Source organism: Silurus meridionalis, chromosome 23 (genome assembly GCF_014805685.1).
Source record: "Silurus meridionalis isolate SWU-2019-XX chromosome 23, ASM1480568v1, whole genome shotgun sequence".
NCBI classification, from domain to species: Eukaryota; Metazoa; Chordata; class Actinopteri; order Siluriformes; family Siluridae; genus Silurus; species Silurus meridionalis.
The window spans coordinates 25,165,681-25,190,937 of NC_060906.1; the positions used below are offsets into that span (position 1 = coordinate 25,165,681).

Below are 25,257 nucleotides of genomic sequence, written 5' to 3' on the forward strand. Positions count from 1 at the left end.
CAGCCACGATTAAAGCCTGGAATCTTCTGATCTCTGGTCAGATGCATTATGCATTGTGCCACTGGCCCAAGCTGGAGCTGCCTGAATGAGAAACGCACTCAATTTGATGCCCTTTATGATACGTGCCACTGGACGCGAGCCACAACCAAACAAAGAATTCAAAAGCACAGCAAAAAAATCCGCCTAAATTCAAGGTTGGGATGCTGTGTCCATGGGTCGTTCTATTAGCCACTACTCTATGATGTTTTTATTTGCTTTCAATTTACTGTGTTTGGCTGGCATCCTAATCCAGAGAGTCATCTAGGGGTATAATCTGCACAGCGAACTCTCTCCAAAACTCCCGTAAGCAGCCTAAAGGGTGATAGGCATACAGGAATGGAGCTGTAGTGGAGCTGGAGGAGTTAGTTAGAACCAGAGGGTACAGTGCGATGTCCCTCGAAACGTGAACAGGTCCACCTGAGCCTTGCAGAGTTTCTCCAAATTTGCTTCACCACATGAGGATGGTGCCGCCATTCCCTGGGTCTCAACCTCTGTCTTGATAGGGTGTCTGCTGCTTTGTTAAGGTGGCCCAGGATGTACGCTGCTCCCAAGGAGTGTAGCTTCCTTTGGGCCCACAGGAGGATCTGGCGTGCCAGCCTGTACAGTGGGCGTGGGCGCAGTCTCATGACTGTTCCCCACCCATTAGGGATGCATCCATCGAAAGCATTATGCTATGACATTATGCGATGCGATGATAGGAAACTCCCAACACAGGGCCATGAGATAGGTCTCTCCATACCTTGATAGTATGGAGGGGATCGCCCTTCCGTGAGAACAATTGGATCCCGAGCCACCACTGAAGGGGTCTCATGTGCCAAGTGGGATCACACTGGACGCTGCTGCCATAAGCCCGTCTAGTAAGTGACTGCTCCTTCTCTGCCCGTCTTCCCTACCGACAGCTGTAAGAATGGATGCAATACAGGCAGGGGTTTAAAGCTGCACACGCATAAGGGTCGAATCCCATATGACGCCTAGATAAGTGGTTCTCTGTAATGGAAAAAGCACACTCTTCTTTGACTTCAGCCGAAACCCCAGCACCTTCATGTCAGCAATATTAACCAATCATCAATATAGTTGAAGTCTCAGGGGAAACAGAGCCGCATCCACACACTTTGTGAAGGTACATGGTAAGAAGGCAAGGCCAAATGGAAAAAACGAGATACTCGATACTGGTAAGCTTCGGCCCTGAAAGCAAACCTACGGAACTTCCTGTGAGAAGGGAGGACAGATACAAGAAAGTATGCATCCTTTAGATCTACCATGACAAACCAGTCCTCGGACCTGATCTGAGACGTGACCTGCTTGAGGGTCAGCATTTTGAACCTGAGCCTTATGAGTGAGCAGTTCAGCTGACGTAGATCTGGATAGGACCCTACCCACTGTCCTTTTTGGGAACTATAACTTATTGGCTGTAGAACCCAAACTCTCTGTCTAATGGAAGGACCACCTTAATGGCCTCCTTCCTCAGGAGTGTCTCTACTTCTTATTCCATGACCAGAGCCTGCTCGGAAAAACCCCTTCCAACCGACCTGAATCGTATAGCCTCTGTCTACAGCACGCAGGACCCACCGAAACATGTCTGGCAGAGGTTCCCAGGCTCCTTTCCTTTATATATAAATACATGAAATCAGTCCTGGAGCAATTCCGAAAAGTACTGGGTTGAAAGCCACGTCTTATGAGTTTATATTTTAAATTGAATGAAGATATCACAAAAAATTAGATTCCTACAAACATTTATCTGAGACTATGTCTGGTTCACCCCTCCCCACCCAAACTTTAGGACTCACAGCTGAAAAAAAAAACTACCCATATTTAAATGTTAACAGTTCCTGATAAAAATGTGCTACATACACAATTTAGATACCTTTGGAAGGAAGACACTTTGACCTTTACTGTCCATCATCAAAGTTGCTATTGCTTAAAAGATAATAAGTTATAGACAAGGAAGTGCCATGGATGTACATTTCCTGCATTGAACATTATTTTTATTTAATATATAAATACATGAAATCAGTCCTGGAGCAATCCAGAAAAGTTTTATGAAGATTTTCATAAACAAACAAACAAACAAACGAGATTCCTACAAACATTTATCTTAGACTGTCTGATCCTTTTCTCCTCCCCCGTTTGAGAGACACCTGCTAAACTCAGGTGCCCATTCATACTCTATTCATACAGTCGGCATATTAATGAATGCTGACCATTAAAGGCTTTTGTGCTACATGTTTGGATATTGATATTGAGTTGGCATTCGTATTGATGACCAGGTAGCAGACAAGCTCTTGTTTTACAGTCATGACCATTCATATTGATGTCTGGCCATTCCAATCTCAACAGTATACACACACACACACACACACACACACTTACTTTTCAAGCATTTCTCTTATAAAAACAAACAGGCAATAAAACCAATAAAATCGTATAAAACTATAAAGGGAGATTTATTGTAACTTACAAATGTAGATCTCCAAGTCTCTGTTGTTACTCTGCCCCCAAAAATATTTTCCACATCGCTGCTTTTTTTGCAAATCTCCGATAAAACAACTTTTTTAATTGTCTATTTTTTTACTTGTTTTCTATGTTTTTTTTGTAAACAAAGTCCAGTTAGCACGAGCTATAAACAGCTGTTTGTGTTGACCTGAGAGCTGCATCACTTCCTGGTTCGTCACTGCATGTGCTGCTTCGACCAGTAAGAGTTTATTTCGAGTAATAAAACTAAGACTCACATGTGGGGAATAAAATCCTCCCATATATCGTAAGAATCCTGCACTTATTGGCTACATCGTCCATCAGTCATTTTGTTTTCATAATGCTACTGGCTGGAAAGAAAAGGTTTGAAATGAGAGGCGGTGCATAAAAAAAATATGACAACACCTGCAGAGAGAGTAGAGACTCCGCCCAAGATTTATACTCTTTTACTTTTTTATTATTATTATTTTTTTTATTTTGTGGTCTCAACCATTTTGTAACACTATATTCTACCAGCCATATTTGTTTTTTTTACCAGCAAGATGTCGTTTTTTGTGTGAAAGTTATTCAGAAATATATAAAACACAAACACCAGCCAAAGTTCTGTGACGAGCAGCCCCATGCCTTACCCACCAGCGCCGATGTGCTATGCATTGGCTTGGTGGGCAATGTCAGGGTCTTAAGGGACGGTGCCATGCCAGGGAAGAGATAGCTAGTCGGCGTCTGCCCCACCCGGGGCATAACAGGCGTGCTCCCAAGCATGCCAGCGGGAGCTGAACCTGGTTGGTGAGGCAGGAGAAAGGGACAAGCCTGTCTTGAAACCCTCTGCAAGGTCTATTGCGAGCCCCAGGAACTACCTCGGAGAGTGTCTACCGGGCAGAGCCAGGGCCTTAAGGGACGATGCTACACTCTGGGAGAGTTAGCCAGCCAGCGTCTTTTTAACCCATGGCATCAGAAATTACCACTTACCTTTATAAGGGTCAAACACACACAGAGTGCTTCCCAAACAAACAGAAGCTGGCGCTGGCTTCACTCCATGTGCTTTTCCCTGCCTTCCTTAAGACAGATTTTACAGGTGATTCAAAGTATGGACAACGTGGAGGCGTTCCCAAAGCTTTGCAATGCAGCTCGAGTTACTAAAAGGGAACTTTCATATGAACTGTGGCAACAATGGTACCATGTAGAGAACATAAGGGTCAGATGTTTATGGGTAAAAGCACATTTTGGTATATTGGGAAACGAGGTAGTGGATAAGTTGGCAAAAGAGGCACTAAAGGAACCAGATATTAACAGATATTAAGTGTAAGTATGAGTAAGTCAGAAATAAAAGGACTGAGTGTTGAAATTATTTAGACATTTACATTTGGGACACAGAAACAAAAGAAAGACATCTATATGCAATACAAAGAAATGTAGGGGTTGAAAGGAAATTTGATAAAATCAGGGAAAAGTGTGTGATTATGACAAGAAGAAGAACCGGCCACACAACACTAAACAGACATTGATACAAAATAGGAAAACATGAAATGGGAAGTGTGGAAAATGTGGAATCCTCGAAAAAAGTATCACAACATTATTAGAATGCACATCAACTGATGCATAAAGGGTCAAGCTATTTCATTAATTATAAGAATATGGTATTTAAAACTATTTACTTATGTACAAACCCGATTCCAAAACAGTTGGGATATTGTACAAATTGTGAATAAAAAAGAAATGCAATAATTCACAATAGAATATAAATAACATATCAAATGTTGAGACAGAAACAGAAATAAAAAACATTTGGTGCATCATAAAGTGGAAAATGCGACAAAGAAGACCTGAGACAGTTGAGCAACTAGAAGCCTGTATTACACAAGAATGGGAGAACAATCCTATTCCTAATCTTGAGCAGCTTGTCCCCTCAGTCCCCAGACGTGTACAGACTGTTATAAAGAGAAGAGAGGACGCCACACAGTGTGAACATGGCCTTGTCCCAACTTTGTTCAGATGTGTTGATGCCATGAAATAAAAAATCTACTTATTTTTCCCTTAAAATGATAAATTTTCTCAGTTTTAACATTTGATATGTCATCTATGTTGTATTCTGAATAAAATATTTACATTTGAAACTTCCACATCATTACATTCTGTTTTTTTATTCACAATTTGTTCAGTGCCCCAACTTTTTTGGAATCGGGTTTGTAGATACTTAAAGGAATAAAAAATAGAATGAACAAATAATTATCTAGATATTTAAAGGTCACTGGACTGAAGAATAAGATATAAAATGTATTCAATAGGTATGAATGTGTGTTGGTTTGCTATTGAGTATATATTTAGATCTTTATTTTTTTCCTTCAATATCTGCGTTGCTTCCCATTAAGTCGCGCTCTATACTCCAATTTAGTAGGTGGCGGTATATACACCTTATAGTTGGTATGCCAACCGCCATTTAAACAACAGAAGAAGAAGAAGAAGAAGAAGAAGAAGAAGAAGCAGAAGGAGAAGGAGGAGGAGAAGAAGAAGAAGAAGAAGAAGAAGAAGAAGAAGAAGAAGGAGGAGGAGGAGGAGGAGAAGAAGAAGAAGGAGGAGGAGGAGGAGGAGGAGAAGAAGAAGAAGAAGAAGGAGAAGGAGGAGGAGGAGGAGGAGAAGAAGGAGGAGGAGGAGGAGGAGGAGAAGAAGAAGAAGAAGAAGAAGGAGGAGAAGAAGGAGAAGAAGACATTTTCCGTGCGGTGACGTATTTTGTACGCGCCGGTAGAGATGGTGAGTCAGCCTGTTTGGTTGATTCTGATTTTAAACATTTAAAGTGTGTTTTTATTTTTGCAGATTTACGGAATGTAAGATGTAGCCGAATATTTAAAAAATATAAAACCAAATATGGAATGTGTTGCGCTCTTTTTTTTATGTAAATGTCTGAATTTCTACTGAATTCAAACGGATGAATGAATGAATGAAGTTTCCGTTCTCAGCAATACAATACGTGTTATTGTAGTGTTTATGTAAATGTCACAAAATACAAATATAATGTGAACACTTCCGAGTATTTACATTTAAAGAGCTGGTGTTTTGGGTTTCCACTGGTGGTTGTTTTTCAATGATATTTTTATACTAAATAATTTCAACACTCAGTATACTTATATCAATGGAGCTCAGTGATTGGTTATTAATATCAATGGAGCTCAGTGATTGGTTATTAATATCAATGGAGCTCAGCGATTGGTTATTAATATTAATGGAGCTCAGTGATTGGTTATTAATATCAATGGAGCTCAGTGATTGGTTATTAATATCAATGGAGCTCAGTGATTGGTTATTAATATCAATGGAGCTCAGCGATTGGTTATTAATATCAATGGAGCTCAGCGATTGGTTATTAATATCAATGGAGCTCAGCGATTGGTTATTAATATCAATGGAGCTCAGCGATTGGTTAGTAATATTAATGGAGCTCAGTGATTGGTTATTAATATCAATGGAGCTCAGTGATTGGTTATTAATATCAATGGAGCTCAGTGATTGGTTATTAATATCAATGGAGCTCAGCGATTGGTTATTAATATTAATGGAGCTCAGCGATTGGTTATTAATATCAATGGAGCTCAGTGATTGGTTATTAATATCAATGGAGCTCAGCGATTGGTTATTAATATCAATGGAGCTCAGCGATTGGTTATTAATATCAATGGAGCTCAGCAATTGGTTAGGACTGGTGGAGGTCAGTGATAAATTAATCAGCTTTACACATTTGTTCTATTTGACTACAGGGGCAGAACCAAAGTGGAGGACATGGACCAGGTGGTGGGAAAAAGGATGACCGGGTGAAACAACCAGAACTTTATAAAATGAGACCGAATCAGCAACATGCTTTTAAAAGCCTATTTCATTGGCATTATATATACATTCATGTATTATTATAGAATAGTGCCTTTTTCTTCTTCACTAAATGATCAAAACCCTTGATGGCAGGATAAGAAGAAGAAATACGAGCCTCCAATTCCCACACTAGTCGGAAAGAAGAAGAGAAAGACCAAAGGACCGGACGCAGCAAGCAAACTGCCTTTGGGTATTGAGATACATTTTTCTCACTCATATTTAGTAAAGGACTCCAGGATCTTTCATTCTTCAGTTTCTGAACCACGACCAATGGATTCACTCCTGCATTTCATTAAACATTCCACAGAACTACCTGTATGGGTGAATGAAACGTGTGTGTGTGTGTGTGTGTGTGTTTATTTGTCGTGCTCAGTGACTCCACACACTCAGTGCAGACTGAAGCTGCTGAAGCAGGAACGCATTAAAGATTACCTTCTGATGGAGGAAGAGTTCATTAGGAACCAGGAGCAGATGAAACCACTAGAGGAGAAACAGGAGGTACATAGACTTTCTCTCTCTCTCTCTCTCTCTCTCTCTCTCTCTCTCTCTCTATCTCTCTATCTCTACCTCTACACAAGTCTCGGTGAATGACGGAACTCAGTGTCACTATGGACATGATAACGTATCAGAGGTAACACACAGATCCACAGGTCCTGTTAAACAGGACACACTTTGATTATCAACAGGAGGAGAGGTCAAAGGTCGATGACCTGAGAGGGACTCCGATGTCTGTCGGTAATCTGGAGGAGATCATCGATGATAATCACGCTATCGTGTCGACCTCAGTGGGCTCGGAGCACTACGTCAGCATCCTGTCCTTCGTGGATAAGGACCTGCTGGAGCCGGGCTGCTCCGTCCTGCTGAACCACAAGGTACAGGTTCAGAAAAGTATTTACACCCCAATTTAACAATCTTTACTCCAAATTTATAAATAAAAGATATGAGATTTATATCGTAGTTCAGGTGCTGGATTTCTGTGTATTGAAATAAGTGTGTGTGTGTGTGTGTGTGTGTGTGTGTGTATGCAGGTCCATGCGGTGATCGGTGTGCTGATGGACGACACCGATCCCCTGGTGACGGTGATGAAGGTGGAGAAAGCTCCTCAGGAGACGTACGCTGATATCGGAGGCCTGGACAGTCAGATCCAGGAGATCAAGGCAAGAACGTCTCTCTAACACTCTTCTCCACTCACTTACCTGAGCTCATTTATCTGCTCTGCTGAATTCTGGGTAAATTCACACCTGTCACACCTGTGATGTGCTGACGGCTGTGACCCTGCGGCACGTTATTGTTATTAGGAGAACGTCAGCAATGTGCTGCGTGTGACAACAGAGAGAATTTCCAATCTGAAACAGCAGCTCGTTCAGCTATATGCACGTGTGACTAAAGAGTGTGTGTGTGTGTGTGTGTGTGTGTGTGTGTGTGTGTGTGTGTGTGTGTGTGTGTGTGTGTGTGTGTGTGTGTGCACGCTGATGTACAGGAGTCAGTAGAGCTGCCTCTCACACACCCAGAATATTATGAGGAAATGGGAATTAAACCTCCTAAAGGAGTCATTCTGTACGGACCTCCCGGAACCGGTCAGTCTCGATCTCATCACACTCACACTTCATCAGAACGACTATATAACCATGATAAATCATCAAATCCCTCTATCCAGTCTCCCCTGCCCCTTAATTATCCCCATTCTGATCCTATTCCTAATACACACTACATGACCCAAACAAAGACACCTGACTTTTCCACACAATTGTTTAACGACTTTGGAGCATAAAAACTTTCTCTTCAGTTTAACTTGGAGACCCAAAACCTGTTCCAGCATGACAATGCCCCTGTGCACAAAACCAGCTCCATGCAGATCTGCTTTAAATGAGTTAGAGTGGAAAATCTCCTGCTATAGAGCTCCTACTTTTTGAAAATGGTACAAAAACACTGCAATAGTCAAAAGCGTAAAAATGCTCGTGATCACATAATAGTGAAAAGCGCGCCACATAAACACCGTTAGCACTCGCAGTGTCTCGTGCAGGTGGACTGCGTGAGGAAGGATGATGGAAAGAGGTAAAAATCGAATTCAACACCGCCTGTATGATCGCTTCAGTTCCCAGGCCATGCTGTAAAATGATGGCAAGAAGAAAGTGTTTTTAAAGTTCATTCTTGTGTGGCGCTTAAAAATTTTATTTTGCACCTATTGTTTTGTCTGGAGCCCTGATATAAGAGTAAACTAAATGTGGAAGTTCATAAAGCACAAAATGGATATGGTGAAGTGTCCACAAACTTTTGGCAAAATACTAAAATGTGTTTGGTTATTAAAAATTAAATCTTTAGGAACTAATATAAAATATGTAAAATCGGGCTGTAACGATTTCTCAATTAACTCAAGTAATTTGAATACAAATGTTTTATTAACTACACATGGAGCACCATGTTTCCCCACGGACCATTTATCACTGACGCACCACCTGCTAAACTCAGTAACACAGAAGATGCTGCAGAAACCAGCGATGGACAGATTCAGACCAAAGAAAACGACAGAAAGATTCCAACGTTTGTGATTAATTCAAACTAAAACATAAAGAAAACACAGTACAGTTGCCTTTGTTTTAAACTCATTTGAAATAGATTTTAATATTTTTATTGATTTATTTATTTTGCACTAAATGGGTTTAGTTTTCACAGATATTCTTTTATACAATTTCAGCAATTAAAACTAAATAAAGGATCTGTTTTATTTTCTCTTGTACGTTATTGTTATTCGATAAAGAAAAAGTACATCATTAATTAAATTAATTAATTACATATAATTAATACAGATTTAATTCTATTTGTAAATTATAAATAAACCCTAAAAAAACAAACAGGTTCAGATGAAAACTATAAACGGATTTTAAAGTGTTATTTTTTTAAGGTAGTTTTTTAGTAATAGTCATAAAGTGCTTATTTATTTATTGAATTATTATATTAAGGTGTCCTTTGAAAAAGAAGGGGGAGGAGTCAGGCTGTTTTTATTCACTGATATTAAAAAGTGAATAGTTATTTAAAGCTAAACTCTATTTAATAAAAAAATCTCTCTTTAGTGTATTTCTTTTACATAATTTCTATATTTTAAATTCTGTTTTTATATTATTATTGTTATTATTTGTATTTTTTATATGTCGCACTGCAGGTAAAACCTTCTGGCTAAAGCAGTAGCCAATCAGACGTCGGCGACGTTCCTGCGTGTGGTGGGTTCCGAGCTGATCCAGAAGTACCTGGGCGACGGACCCAAACTGGTGCGTGAGCTGTTCAGAGTGGCCGAAGAGCACGCGCCCTCCATCGTCTTCATCGATGAGATCGACGCCATCGGGACCAAGAGGTACGACAACGCTGCAAAAATCAGCACCGTAAAAATCCATTTCAGATATGATTTCAATCAGAATATTCAGGTGAATCTCTCGGATTGTACCACAGAAACAGATTTATTTAATTTGTTTTTTTGTTTGTTTTGAAATAATGATATAGGTCTTAAAAAGTCCTATATCTGACTCTGAAACCTGCAGAAACCCTGACAGCGATGCAGATACTGAAACATTTAGTGTGCGTGTGACTGTTCAGTTTATACTGAAAGCTTGGGAACGACTCGATTATGATTTCTAAATAAAAAAGACTTCTAATATATTAATGATGAACAGAGAGACAGAACTTCTTATTTGTATTCCATTTACATTGTTTTCTGGTTAATGAATAAAAACAGAAATAATGATCTGATTTATAAGATTGATCTGATTTCCTCGTTTGCCGCAGGTACGACTCGAACTCCGGAGGCGAGCGTGAGATTCAGAGGACGATGCTGGAGCTTCTCAACCAGCTGGACGGCTTTGACTCGCGTGGAGATGTCAAAGTCGTCATGGCTACGAACCGCATCGAGACACTCGACCCTGCGCTCATCAGACCAGGTTTTAAACGCACACAGTCATATAATACACACTCAGCTAATAACACTCAGGGAATAAATCCATAACAGCGTTCCCTGATGAGAACTCATGTGTCGTGGTCATTTCAGGCAGGATCGATCGTAAGATTGAGTTTCCTCTGCCTGATGAGAAGACCAAGAAAAGAATTTTCCAGATTCACACCAGCCGGATGACTCTGGCTGATGATGTCACTCTTGATGAACTCATACTGGCGAAAGACGATCTCTCTGGAGCCGACATCAAGGTACGATTGAGGAGTGTGTGTGTGTGTGTGTGTGTGTTTGTGATACACCAATGTGTGTGATACCAGATCAAATCCACAAGAAGTCAGTTTGTTTTGAACAGGGTAACAGTCATTTGTGAAAAAATGGTTAAGAATCAGAGCGTCTTTACCAAAATTGTGGCGTCTAGACGTCTGGGTCAGAGCGTCTCCAAATCACCAGGTTAAATGTGTTTTATCCTGGTATGAAGGGGTTAGTACCTACTCCTAACCTCTAACAAAGGAGGACTAATGAGCTGGACACTGGGTCATGGGTCATTATCGCTGCTTTGCTGTAGAACAGTCAGAGAGCCCATGCTGACCCCAGTACACCACCCAAAGCTTCTACAGTGGACGATGGAGCAATGAAAGAAGTTGGCAACAGGATGCACTATGGAGGGAAAAAAGCAAGCTAGTGGAGACAATGTGAGTGATGTTCTGCTGAGGCCAGATGAGGCAGTTTGATGCTCTGGGTCCTGGCTATCATGTGGATGATACTATGACACATATCACCTACCTAATCATTGTTACTGCCCAGGAGGAACTCCTTAATATTAGGCAGGTGGTTTTAATGTTATGGCTGATCTATGGTGTATGAGGCTTGCACTAATACCTTTCTCCACTAGTGGGCGGGGCAGAGCTGAAAGACTACACATTACAATGACTCCATGTCATACTTTATATAGGGTTATAGTTATATTAATGCTGTGAAATGTTCATGAAACAGGTTCTGAGTGATGTTATAGCAGATATAAATCTTCTCTCACCTTTTAGAAAGTGCTGACACTGCAGACTCCCTCCATCAGAGCAAACTGGCTCATGAACATCAATGAATGAACATTTAACGTTTAAAAAATGCATTTTCTTACTGTACTCTGTGTGTGTGTGTCTGTTAGGCGATCTGCACCGAGGCCGGACTCATGGCGCTCCGTGAGCGCAGGATGAAGGTCACTAATGAAGATTTTAAGAAGTCTAAAGAGAACGTTTTGTATAAGAAGCAGGAGGGAACTCCAGAAGGCTTGTACCTGTAACCCTGTGTGTGTGAGTGTGAGAAAAGGACTATGTGGAACTGAAAATAAATGTTTTTTTTATTTATATATTTTTGCCTGTGAGTTGTTCGTGTGTGTGTGTGTGTGTGTGTGTGTGTGCAGATGAAACGTGGTGGTTCTGTTGTTAAGTTACAATTCATGTACAAATATGGAACATGAGCTAAAGACTCAAGAACATGCTCAAGACATAAAACTGTCAATAAACAACACAAAACCATTGAAACTGAAGCAGTGGAAGTGATGTCATGAGTGTTAATATAAGAGAGATGAGTGAGATTTACAAATAAGTAGAGGAAGGGAGGAAGTGTGGGTTAGAACTGTAGATGATAAAGTCTCTCCTACACTCAGGAAAGAAATGAAAAGACAGAAGGAAAAACAAAATGGTGTGTAGGGAAAAGGATGTAAAGAAAAAAAGATGGAAGGACCTGTGGGAAGGAGGGAAAGATGGAAGTACAGAAGGATCTGTGAGTGGAGGGAAGTTAGGAAGGATGCATGAACTGAAATTGAGAGAGAGAGAAAAATGGACCTGAATGTACAGAGTTGGATTGGCTATAGAGATACAGATTTGGAGAAAAAGACGGGTTATGAGACACTGACAGACAGCTTCTTTATTAACACTGTAAGAGACAAGACAACAAAGTCTGGCAGAGAGATACACAGCTAAATAAGCAAATACACATGAGGAAGTGAGAGAGAAGGAGGAAGTGAGAGAGAAGGAGGGAGAGAGGGAGGAGAGGAGGAGAGAGAGAGAGGGAGGAGAGAGAGAGAGGAGGAGAGAGAGAGAGAGAGAGAGAGAGAGGGAGGGAGGGAGGAAGTGAGAGAGAGGGAGGGAGACAGACCATGTGTTATTTCAAGTTTCAATAAAATGAGCCATAAATAATTACAACACAGTTATTTATGATTTTTTATTTTCGAAAAAAAAGAAAATGTAGCATGTACAACTTGGAATGGATGTAAACGGAACTCAGCAAAGGAAATGTGTTTTTTATTAGTAATAATAATAATAATAATTGATAATGCATGCGATTCTCCTCCACAGTGGAAGGTGATCATCCAAGCAAAAATGAACACCAAAAAAAAAAAACATCACTGGAACCTAAATCATGCCAAATGTTTAAGACTTTAACATATTTTTATTAGTTTTAAAAAAAGATTTTGAGCAGACAGTAACAGTCCCTTTCCCTCAGAGATTATTCATTAGGCATGTGTGATATTATTGTGAGGAACAGTTCTGACTTTTAGATTTGATTTAGATTTTAAATAAGTTCAATTTATATATAAGAGTGTGTGTGTGTGTGTGTGTGTGTGTGTGTGTGTCTGTGTGTACATATCAGCACATGCCTAAGAAACACATCAGTAGCTGTTCATCTTGAGATAAAAAAGTCATGAGTTTTATGAAACTCGCAGTCACTCTGCATGCAGGTAAAAGAAATGGAGGGATGATGAGATCAGACGTGACCAGAGCGTAACGTGTGCAGAGTGTGTAGGAAGCTGCAGGTTATTTGTTGGTTTGAGTGTGTGTTTGGGGGAGGGGGGGTCTGCAGGGATGGGGGGAGTACTAACTATTGCATGCAGATTGTTGGATTTGATATCTGTGTGGACAGAAGGATGAAGTTTTCATTTCAACATTCAAACATTTTCTGTACAGAAACATCTCTCAATAAGTGTATTTTTCTCCATAAGAGGTAAATAAAACTTTTCTTCTAAGATTGCAGGACGCTTCACTTTGCGGTCATCATCTGTACAAATTCTGAAAAAAAGGAAAACAGTTTGCTAATTAAATATTTCATCAAAACATGAAATTGGTTTTATTTATTAACCCTTATCATATATAATCCCTCATTCTTAACATTAACCACCACTGATCCATGCTTATTAACAACTGAATGATCACTAACCCTCTGCGCTAAATCAAATACGAATCTGTGGGAGCTCAGTGGTTAAGGTGCCGGGTTACTGATCAGAAGGTCGGGGGTTCAAGCCTCGATATCGCCAATATGCCAAACTTGGGCCCTTAAACTCTAATCTTTACTTCTAATCTCTAACTTTCTCAAATTAATCCTAATATCTAACCCTTACTACTAATCCTAATCATTAACACTATCCCAAATCTCTACTCTCTCATCCACTAATCCGAACTCGGGCAGATTTTCCTCGCCATTCTATAATCTCCACCTTTAATTCTAAAATCCAATCGTCACCAATAATCCTAATCTTATATTCACCTCTACATCACTAATCTCTCACCCTTACCGATAATCCTAATCAACACTAGCCCTAACCGCTAAACCACTACTCAGAGCTCAGACTATCTAATCTGAGAAGAGATCTGAGCAGTTAGGGATTAGTGTCAGGTTGAAGGAGTCTCCAGTGTGAGTAGTTTCTGCATAAGTAAATAAATCTACAGGAGAAATTGGAAATTAAGCCTTCTTCTGTACCTTCGTAGTTCACCTGACCGTCTCCATCAATATCTGCTTCCCTGATCATCTCATCCACTTCCTCGTCCGTGAGCTTCTCACCCAGGTTTGTCATGACGTGACGTAGTTCTGCAGCACTGATGTAGCCATTTCCATCCTGGACACACAGATTAGACATCATATCAGCTTCCAGGACAGAATCATACCCTGGATGTGTGATGTGTATCGTGTGCACCTTAGACAAACCTTATCAAAAACCCGGAAGGCCTCACGGATCTCCTCCTCACTGTCTGTGTCCTTCATCTTCCTGGCCATCATAGTTAAGAACTCAGGGAAGTCGATTGTTCCATTTCCTGAGAGAAGGAACACACCATCATTCACATTCCACTACAGATTTCTGTTTCTCCAACAACAAGAAGGATCTGGTCTGGAAATGAACTGATGTAACCTTGGGTCAGATAATGAGCCTGACCTCAAAGTGGTGCAAATGTGATGCATCATATTGTACAACAATTAGTTTTGTTCCACTAATCCAAGTGCTGATATTTTACTGAACTGGGACATTTGACTGTGTGTGATGATGGTAAAAAAATCTAGACTGCAGGTAGGCCAGTTCATCACCCAGACTCCCGCAGTGTCAGTGGTCAGTAGTAGACTGAGAAGCAGCAGTGTCGGTAGTCAGTAGTAGATTGAGAGGCAGCAGTGTCAGTAGTCAGTAGTAGATTGAGAAGCAGCAGTGTCAGTAGTCAGTAGTAGATTGAGAAGCAGCAGTGTCGGTAGTCAGTAGTAGATTGAGAGGCAGCAGTGTCAGTAGTCAGTAGTAGATTGAGAGGCAGCAGTGTCAGTACTCAGTAGTAGATTGAGAAGCAGCAGTGTCGGTAGTAGTTTGAGAAGCAGCAGTGTCAGTAGTCAGTAGTAGATTGAGAAGCAGCAGTGTCAGTAGTCAGTAGTAGACTGAGAAGCAGCAGTGTCAGTAGTCAGTTGTAGATTGACTAGCAGCAGTGTCAGTAGTCAGTAGTAGATTGAGAAGCAGCAGTGTCAGTAGTAGATTGAGAAGCAGCAGTGTCAGTAGTCAGTAGTAGATTGAGAAGCAGCAGTGTCAGTAGTCAGTAGTAGATTGAGAAGCAGCAGTGTCAGTAGTCAGTAGTAGATTAAGAGGCAGCAGTGTCAGTAGTAGTAGATTGAGAAGCAGCAGTGTCAGTAGTCAGTAGTAGATTAAGAGGCAGCAGTGTCAGTAGTAGATTGAGAAGCAGCAGTGTCAGTAGTCAGTAGTAGATTGAGAAGCAGCAGTGTCAGTAGTCAGTAGTAGACTGAGAAGCAGCAGTGTCAGTAGTAGATTGAGAGGCAGCAGTGTCAGTAGTCAGTAGTAGATTGAGAGGCAGCAGTGTCAGTAGTCAGTAGTAGATTGAGAAGCAGCCGTGTCAGTAGTGGATTGAGAAGCAGCAGTGTCAGTAGTCAGTAGTAGATTGAGAAGCAGCAGTGTCAGTAGTCAGTAGTAGATTGAGAGGCAGCAGTGTCAGTAGTAGATTGAGAAGCAGCAGTGTCAGTAGTCAGTAGTAGATTGAGAAGCAGCAGTGTCAGTAGTCAGTAGTAGTTTGAGAAGCAGCAGTGTCAGTAGTCAGTAGTAGATTGAGAGGCAGCAGTGTCAGTAGTAGTTTGAGAAGCAGCAGTGTCAGTAGTCAGTAGTAGATTGAGAGGCAGCAGTGTCAGTAGTAGTTTGAGAAGCAGCAGTGTCAGTAGTCAGTAGTAGATTGAGAAGCAGCAGTGTCAGTAGTCAGTAGTAGTTTGAGAAGCAGCAGTGTCAGTAGTAGTAGATTGAGAAGCAGCAGTGTCAGTAGTCAGTAGTAGACTGAGAAGCAGCAGTGTCAGTAGTAGATTAAGAGGCAGCAGTGTCAGTAGTAGATTGAGAAGCAGCAGTGTCAGTAGTCAGTAGTAGATTGAGAAGCAGCAGTGTCAGTAGTCAGTAGTAGATTAAGAGGCAGCAGTGTCAGTAGTCAGTAGTAGATTGAGAGGCAGCAGTGTCAGTAGTCAGTAGTAGATTGAGAGGCAGCAGTGTCAGTAGTCAGTAGTAGATTGAGAAGCAGTGTCAGTAGTGGATTGAGAAGCAGCAGTGTCAGTAGTCAGTAGTAGACTGAGAAGCAGCAGTGTCAGTAGTCAGTAGTAGATTGAGAGGCAGCAGTGTCAGTAGTCAGTAGTAGATTGAGAAGCAGCAGTGTCAGTAGTCAGTAGTAGATTGAGAAGCAGCAGTGTCAGTAGTCAGTAGTAGTTTGAGAAGCAGCAGTGTCAGTAGTCAGTAGTAGATTGAGAGCAGCAGTGTCAGTAGTCAGTAGTAGATTGAGAAGCAGCAGTGTCAGTAGTCAGTAGTAGATTGAGAGGCAGCAGTGTCAGTAGTAGTTTGAGAAGCAGCAGTGTCAGTAGTCAGTAGTAGATTGAGAAGCAGCAGTGTCAGTAGTCAGTAGTAGTTTGAGAAGCAGCAGTGTCAGTAGTCAGTAGTAGATTGAGAGGCAGCAGTGTCAGTAGTAGTTTGAGAAGCAGCAGTGTCAGTAGTCAGTAGTAGATTGAGAGGCAGCAGTGTCAGTAGTCAGTAGTAGTTTGAGAAGCAGCAGTGTCAGTAGTCAGTAGAGGTAAAAATAAGATGTAAATAAAACTTGCTTTGAAAGCGGTTATCTGATCACTGTCCACCTGGAGGGAAATTCTGGGGTGGAGACGTGGTTAAAGATGACCTTCATTTTTGCATTTTGTAAACACACGATGTCAGAGCAGGAGCAGTGTAGAGATGAGTTCGACCTTGAAACCAGGAACTTATAAACTTAATAATAACTCACTTCTCTCCATTCTTTCTTCTCTACTTTATTTCTGTTTCTTCCCTTATTTTATGCTACCTTTCTTCCTTTCTCATCCATTTATTCGCTTCTATTTTGCCATCTTTCTGTTTGATCTCTTTTTTTCTCTTATCTTACCTTGTCTTTCTTTTACTTTGTATCCTTTCCTTTCCTTTTTTGTTGGTGTCTTTATCTCATTCTACATTTCTTTTTCAATTTATCAGTTTTCTCTTTTTTTAATTTCTTTCTCAAATACTCTCTCTCTCTCAGAGATGAGTATAAAAGTATTTGTATCTCTCTCTTTCTCACCATCAGCATCCACTTCGTTGATCATGTCCTGCAGCTCGGCCTCAGTGGGGTTTTGTCCCAGAGAGCGCATCACTGTTCCCAGCTCTTTAGTGGTGATGGTTCCATCTCCATCTTTATCAAACAGCGAAAACGCCTCCTTAAACTCTAAACAAACAAACAAACATCATCAGGGGCGGAGCTTCACACCAACACGCTTCTCTAACCTGGGGTTATCAACTCCCAACACACACACACACACACACACACACACACTCATTATACATACACACATTATAAACACACCAAACTTTAATTTATCGTTCTTTCTTTTTGTCTTCTTATTTAATTATGCGTTATTTCTATCGCTGTTTTTTTCTGTCACTTTAAATATTTCACTTTAACTTTTAATCTTTCTTTCTCTTATACTATTTTAGTCCCTTTTTCTATACATTTCTTCCTCCCAACATTTTTTTTCTTCTCTATATTGTATATTTCCTGTTTTCCACTTTTCTATTTACCTCTCATAAGCCCTATTCGGACGGGACTAGTTTTCCAAACGACGGTTAGTACGGTAGTTCACGTTGACCAAAACACACAAGTAAATGCGTTTTGGAAAAAAACATTTTCGCCAATCACAGACATTCGCATTCGGACGGGATTAGATTTCCCAGAGGAGCGCCGAGTTTGCTGAAATACAGTAGGTAATTTGCTCTGGAATTTTTACAGAGGTCGTGTGAGAAAAAGACAGACATGGCAGATTCAGATGGGATTAAAATCACAAAGTACCACTGTGAAACAGAAATTTCTCTAACAGCCCCCTGTAAAACTAGTCCCGTCCGAATAGGGCTAAACATCCATTTATCCATCCATCCATCCCTTACTCACTTTCTCATCTTACTTTTCACCCGTCCTTTTACACTCCTCATTCAAATCTCCTTCAAACACTATCTTTTATTGTCTATTATTTAAATTTTGCACTTATTTAGGAGTGGCAGGGAAAGAGTCCACGCCCCATACACACAAAACACACTTCATTAAACCATGTCTCTGTATTCTAATATTCTATAGTGTATTGTATAGTGAAGATTATAATAAAGAGAAAGAACTTCAGGAAAAGAAAGTGAGAGGAAAGATAACTGATGGGTGGAAAAATAACTGAAATTAAATAGAGCTCAAGAAAGGAATGTGTGAACCAGGAAAGAGCAAGAAGGAGGGATCAAATTCAAAAGAACAATAGACAACAAATAAAGAAAAGAGAATGAAAGAAAAAAAAAACCAAGAAAAATGGAAATTGATGAATGAACAGATAGATGGAGAGAAAGGAAGAAATGTACAACCCAAATGCCAAAAGATTGGAAAGCTGTGTAAGATGTTAATAAAAACAGAATGCAATCATCTACAAATCCTATAAACCCATATTTTATGCACAATAGAACATAGAATACATATCAAATGTGTACACTAAGGAACTGTAACATTTTTAAGGAAGAAATAAGTGAACATTTTTAATTTAATGGCTGAAAAAAGTGTCGAAAAATGCGGGGGGACCAAAAACATGGAATACAGTAAATGTTATTAAAATTAAACAGTTGGAGAAAGATTTAGTAACTAATGAGGTTAATTGACAGCAGGTCAGTTAAATTATTATCTTAGAGAAGCAGAGTCTCTCAGAAGTAAAGATCTGCAGAGCTTCACCAATTTGTGAAACACTGTCTATAAACTATGGAACAATTTCAGAATAATGTTCCTCAACATCAAATTGGAAAACAGACGAATTTCATAATTTACAGTAAATATCATCATCAAAGGTTTCGGAGAATCTGGAGAAAACTCTGTGCATAAGAGACAAGAGCGAAAATCATTATGATCTTCTGTCTCTCAGAAAACGTCTTCCATCCAGAAAACATCTTCTTCAGGAAAGGCCTTGAGTATTTTGGTAAGACAATGCTTACTGCATCTATTACAACAACATGATTGTGTAGTAGAAGAGTCTGTGTGCTGAACTGGCCTTTCTGCCGTCTAGACCTTTCACCAATTGAAAACATTTGGCACATATTGAAATGAAAAACACCACAAAGAAAACCCAGAACTGTTCAGCAACTAGAATTCTGTGTATCAGACACATATGGGACAACATTCCTCTCCCAACAACTGGTCTCCTCAGTTTCCAGATACAGTGGTTTCTTGATTGTGAACAGGTGTGGCATGTAATCAGGCCTGGATGTAGCTAGAGAAATTGAACTCAGGTGTGATAAACCACAGTTTTAACAGGGGGGGAAACACTTTTTCACACGGGGCCAAGTAGTTTTGGATTTTGTTCTCCCTCAATAATAAAAACCTTCATTTAAACTGCATGTTGTGTTCGTGTTTTATCTTTTACTAATATTTAAATTAGTTTGATGATCTGAAACATTAAAGTGTGAAAAAAGTGCAAAAAATAAGAAATCAGGAAGGGGCACACTTTTTTACACCACTGTACATATGGACTGTTATAGCAGTCATTAAATGTAACCTTACATATTTCCTAGAATGGTGAATATCCTCAGTTTAAACATTTGATATGTTTTCTGTCTTCCATTGTAAATAAAATATGGGTTTATTCGATTTGCAAATAATTGCATTCTGTTTTAATCAGCAACCCAAACTTTTTTATAATTTGGGTTGTAGAATAAAATTAAGAGGAAACAGAAATGGATTACGATGAAAGAAGTGGAAGTAAAATGAGAGAAATAAAAGAGGAAGTAATAAAAGTAAATAATAGACTTGGAGGGAAATTCTCGGGGTTGTCATCAGCTCTTACCTGCAATTTGTTCCTCTGTCAGCTGGTCGGCCTTCAACACACAGCACAGGAAAATATTATTATTATTATTTTATTTGTGTATAAAACCATGTTGAGCTGATAAACACTTATTATAAAGTATATTATAATTAAACTCCAGAACACACGCAGAAAACGTATAAGCAGGTGGACAAAGTGTTTAATACAAAAATACTGCAATAAAATTGATTAATAAATGAATCAACCAACCAATGGGCCAGTTATAATGGGCAGGGCCTAATATGCTAATAAGCAAGTTTGACTGACAGCACAGATTCTTCTTTCATACAAAAAAACAAAAAAAGGTTCCATAGGAGCCATAAAATCAGCACACAATCTCCAAACAATCAGCACACAATGTCCACACACAGTCTCCACACAATCAGCAACACAATGTCCACACACAGTCTCCACACAATCTCCACACAGTCTCCACACAGTCAGCACACAGTCTCCACACAATCAGCACGCAATCTCCACACAATCAGCAACACAATGTCCACACACAGTCTTCACACAATCTCCACACAGTCTCCACACAGTCTCCACACAGTCAGCACACAGTCTCCACACAATCAGCACACAATCTCAACACAATCAGCACACAATGTCCACACAATGTCCACACAATCAGCACACAATCAGCACACAGTCTCCACACAATCAGCACACAGTCTCCACACAATCTTCACACAATGTCCACACACAGTCTCCACACAATCAGCACACAATCAGCACACAGTCTCCACACAATCAGCACACAATGTCACACACAGTCTCCACACAATCTCCACACACAGTCTCACACAGTCTCCACACAATCAGCACACAGTCTCCACACAATCAGCACACAGTCTCCACACAATCAGCACACAATCAGCACACAGTCTCCACACAATCTCCACACAATCAGCACACAGTTCTCCACACAATCAGCACACAGTCTCCACACACAGTCTCCACACAATCAGCACACAGTCTCCACACAATAAGCACACAGTCTCCACACAATCAGCACAGTCTCCACACAATCAGCACACAGTCTCCACACACAATCAGCACACAATCTCCACACAATCTCCACACAATCAGCACACAGTCTCCACAGTTTCCACACAATCAGCACACAGTCTCACACAATCAGCACACAGTCAGCACACAGTCTCCACACAATCAGCACACAGTCTCCACAATCAGCACACAGTCTCCACACAATCTCCACACAATCAGCACACAGTCTCCACACAATAAGCACACGATCTCCACACAGTCTCCATACAATCAGCACACAGTCTCCACACAGTCTCCACACAATGTCCACACACAGTCTCCACACAATCAGCACACAATCAGCACACAGTCTCCACACAATCAGCACACAATGTCACACACAGTCTCCACACAATCTCCACACACAGTCTCACACAGTCTCCACACAATCAGCACACAGTCTCCACACAATCAGCACACAGTCTCCACACAATCAGCACACAATCAGCACACAGTCTCCACACAATCTCCACACAATCAGCACACAGTTCTCCACACAATCAGCACACAGTCTCCACACACAGTCTCCACACAATCAGCACACAGTCTCCACACAATAAGCACACAGTCTCCACACAATCACACAGTCTCCACACAATCAGCACACAGTCTCCACACACAATCAGCACACAATCTCCACACAATCAGCACACAGTCTCCACACACAATCAGCACACAATCTCAACACAATCAGCACACAATCAGCACACAGTCTCCACACAGTTTCCACACAATCAGCACACAATCTCAACACAATCAGCACACAGTCAGCACACAGTCTCCACACAATCAGCACACAGTCAGCACACAGTCTCCACACAATCAGCACACAGTCTCCACACACAATCAGCACACAGTCTCCACACAATCTCACACAATCAGCACACAGTCTCACACAATAAGCACACGATCTCCACACAGTCTCCACACAATCAGCACACAGTCTCCACACAGTTTCCACACAATCTCACACAGTCTCCACACAGTCAGCACACAATCAGCACACAGTCTCCACACAGTCATCACACAATCAGCACACAGTCTCCACACAATCTCCACACAATCAGCACATAGTCTCCACACAATCTCCACACAATCAGCACACAGTCTCCACACAGTCTCCACACAGTCATCACACAGTCATCACACAGTCATCACACAGTCAGCACACAGTCTCCACACAGTCAGCACACAGTCAGCACACAGTCTCCACACAGTCAGCACACAGTCTCCACACAGTCAGCACACAGTCAGCACACAGTCTCCACACAGTCAGCACACACTTTCCACACAATCAGCACACAATCTTTACTCTCAGCCTCCATACATTATTTATTGGTTTGGATGTGACGTGACGTGTGTTTGGGTTGGATGTGATGTGACGTGTGTTTGGGTTGGATGTGACGTGACGTGTGTTTGGTTTGGATGTGACGTGACGTGTGTTTGGTTTGGACATGACGTGTGTTTGGTTTGGATGTGAGGTGACGTGACGTGTGTTTGGGTTGGATGTGAGGTGGCGTGGCGTGTGTTGGGTTGGATGTGAGGTGACGTGGCGTGTGTTTGGGTTGGATGTGAGGTGGCGTGTGTTTGGGTTGATGTGACGTGGCGTGTTTGGTTTGGATGTGAGGTGACGTGTGTTTGGGTTGGATGTGAGGTGACGTGACGTGTGTTTGGGTTGGATGTGAGGTGACGTGACGTGTGTTTGGGTTGGATGTGAGGTGGCGTGTGTTTGGTTTGGATGTGAGGTGGCGTGTGTTTGGGTTTCTATAATAATATAATACATAAGTCTGAGTGAAGATCTGCTACAATATAAACATCACTGCATCTCCAGTTCAGATCAGTGGACAAGGAGAGCATGACACAGACAGACACACACACACACAGACACACACACACAGACACACACACACACACACAGAGAAACTGCAGAACAACATGCTGATTCATCAACACTTATCCACACTCACACGCTCTCACTCACACTCTCTCTTACACACACACACACACACACACACACACACACACACACACACACACACACACACACACTTGTGCATACACACAAACTCTTTGGGCACTTATATCAGTTATCAATTCTATAACTGCCGTTATTATTATTATTATTATTATTATTATTATTATTTATGACTAAAGGATGATGATTCATATTGATAATCCCACACACACACACACACACACACACACACACAGTACAATATCAGCCCACTGAGCCTGGAAAGCTGCTTAAGAGTGTATACACACACACACACACACACACACACGTGCACAAGTCCATGAATAACTCCTGTACTATTATTGTTTACTTGTCTGTGTGAGCTGTTTACTCTCTCTTTCTTCCTTTCTCTCTATCTTTCTCTTTATATATCCATCCACCTGTCCCTCTATCCATCCATCCTTCCTTCAATCATCTATCTTTCTATCCCTCCAGCCACTATAAAAAATCCCAAGAATACTTTATTTATATTTGTATTTTTCTCACTACTTTATTATTATTATTATTATTATTATTATTCCCTCCTCACACTTTTCCACCTGAATGAAGCTCCACTCTTTACACTCATATATACTGACAGTACATCTGTGAACATCTGTAACCCCAGCCGGGGGGGTGGGGCTGGGGGTCGGTTGAGTGAAAGAACTGATCTTATTTTATGATTTTATTATTCCAATAAAATAACCACACAACACACACGTTATCATCTCTACAGCTCATCCAGGATCTTTACCTTTCTTTTACTGACATGTCCATGCTGTTTATATCAGGATCACTTTGGTCTTTGGATCCTTCCTGATTTCTGATACACTGATTAACTTCTGTCCAGATGTTCAGGACCTGGAATTTAACTCTAAAGAAGCTGAACTTCTCACATGTCCTACAGGATTCAGTTTGGAGAAATATTCACTGTCTGAATTTACACAAAGATATAATTATATATATATTATAATTGTGATATAAATTGTGATTTTTTTATTATCATAAAGAAATCATTTAATTCATTTGATTGATTAATTGGTGAGTTAATTAATTAATTAATATCCATCCGCCTATAATAATCCGACAGATGCTGCATCATTAAATCCCGCAGTTCAGCTTCGCTCTTCTCCTCGTCCTTATTCTGGCAATGCCACACATTTAACACGCGTTTCTCCTACAACATTATCTTTAAAACAAATCTTTATTTACTTGTAAATTCGAGTTTTAGGTTTGATGTCGAATTTCCAGCTCACATGGACAGACAGATCGGGACTATATTAAGGCCGTATATTTGTGCGCCGGTAAACAGAAAACGTCAAAATGTCAAATACGATAAACAAATGTAAGAATATAGACATGTAAGAATAAATATAGATAGTAAATAATAGAAACGTTTATACGCACCATGTTGTTTGTAGAGCGGAGTGAGACTCTGTAGGGCGGAAGCGGTTTACGGGGCGCAGCGATGCTGTTTGTTCTGTCTGCTGTGTGGATGTGTGTGAAATGTATCCCTCCGCCACGCCGTGCCGCCAGGGAGTTCCTCCATCCGGGGCACTCCCTCTGCGCACTTCCGCGTTTACACTCTCCACTAGAGGGCGCTGCTGGTGGCCGATCCAGTTATTACTAACATACAGCGATATAAACATATATTTCAGCCTAAAAGTGATTTAAAAAATCATACAAAACGATTAAAAAACGATAAAAATCCTAAATGTGTATTTTTAATTATCATACAAAACATTCACTTTTTTAATTCTTAGGATTTGTAAAAAAAGGTAATTCCTTTTAAAAGAGATTAACTAAATAAGTAGATAATTTACTCTGGATTCTTTATTAATACGTTTTAACATATTAATGCACGTCGCCAGTAGGTTTTTCGCTAGTATTCTTTTTTTTTGTACATTTTTATATACATTTTGTTCAGGCGAAAGCGAAATCTACCTAAAGTGGTCCTACACACTGAAGCAGCCAAACTACTACTACCTTCACCGTACTGTATCCTCCCGCACCTCTACTGGCGCGGAGGGATACATGTGTATAGTATTTATCGTTTTTTCAGAGATGCAATTTAATAAAATGTATTATTAATGCGCTGTGAGATTTATTTTTTGAAGCTTCATATTTAATTTACAAACATTTTATTCACTTTCATTTGCAAATCATATATTTTATATCAACAAGATTCTTAAATACATCTTAAAATGTATGATAGTTCCTCTGTCCATCCAACCTTGTGTTTTTA

At 40.5% G+C, this 25,257-nt stretch overlaps 2 protein-coding genes across 3 annotated transcripts; one reads left to right on the plus strand and one right to left on the minus strand.

Moving 5' to 3' along the window:
• The first annotated feature begins 5,119 nt into the window (after positions 1-5,119).
• On the plus strand, positions 5,120-11,852 carry LOC124376647 (26S proteasome regulatory subunit 4-like). Its single transcript, XM_046835851.1, is given in 11 exon segments — positions 5,120-5,259; positions 6,261-6,314; positions 6,463-6,559; positions 6,743-6,867; positions 7,056-7,241; positions 7,398-7,526; positions 7,850-7,950; positions 9,530-9,718; positions 10,147-10,298; positions 10,406-10,560; positions 11,472-11,852. Coding segments are annotated over 11 exon segments (1,326 nt in total). The 5' UTR covers positions 5,120-5,256; the 3' UTR covers positions 11,607-11,852.
• A 663-nt stretch (positions 11,853-12,515) lies between these two features.
• Positions 12,516-24,631, minus strand: calm1b (calmodulin 1b). Of its 2 annotated transcripts, XM_046835850.1 has the most exons (6): positions 24,420-24,631; positions 19,952-19,982; positions 17,173-17,316; positions 14,288-14,394; positions 14,063-14,198; positions 12,516-13,374 (listed from the first exon to the last, which is right to left on the minus strand). In XM_046835850.1, exons 1-6 carry the CDS (start codon positions 24,420-24,422, stop codon positions 13,346-13,348), a joined length of 450 nt encoding a protein of 149 aa, XP_046691806.1. In that variant the 5' UTR covers positions 24,423-24,631; the 3' UTR covers positions 12,516-13,345. The 2 variants fall into 2 exon arrangements, with proteins under 2 accessions (XP_046691806.1, XP_046691805.1); XM_046835849.1 differs by lacking the exons at positions 19,952-19,982; positions 24,420-24,631 and adding an exon at positions 17,670-17,712.
• Between the last annotated feature and the right edge of the window lie 626 nt (positions 24,632-25,257).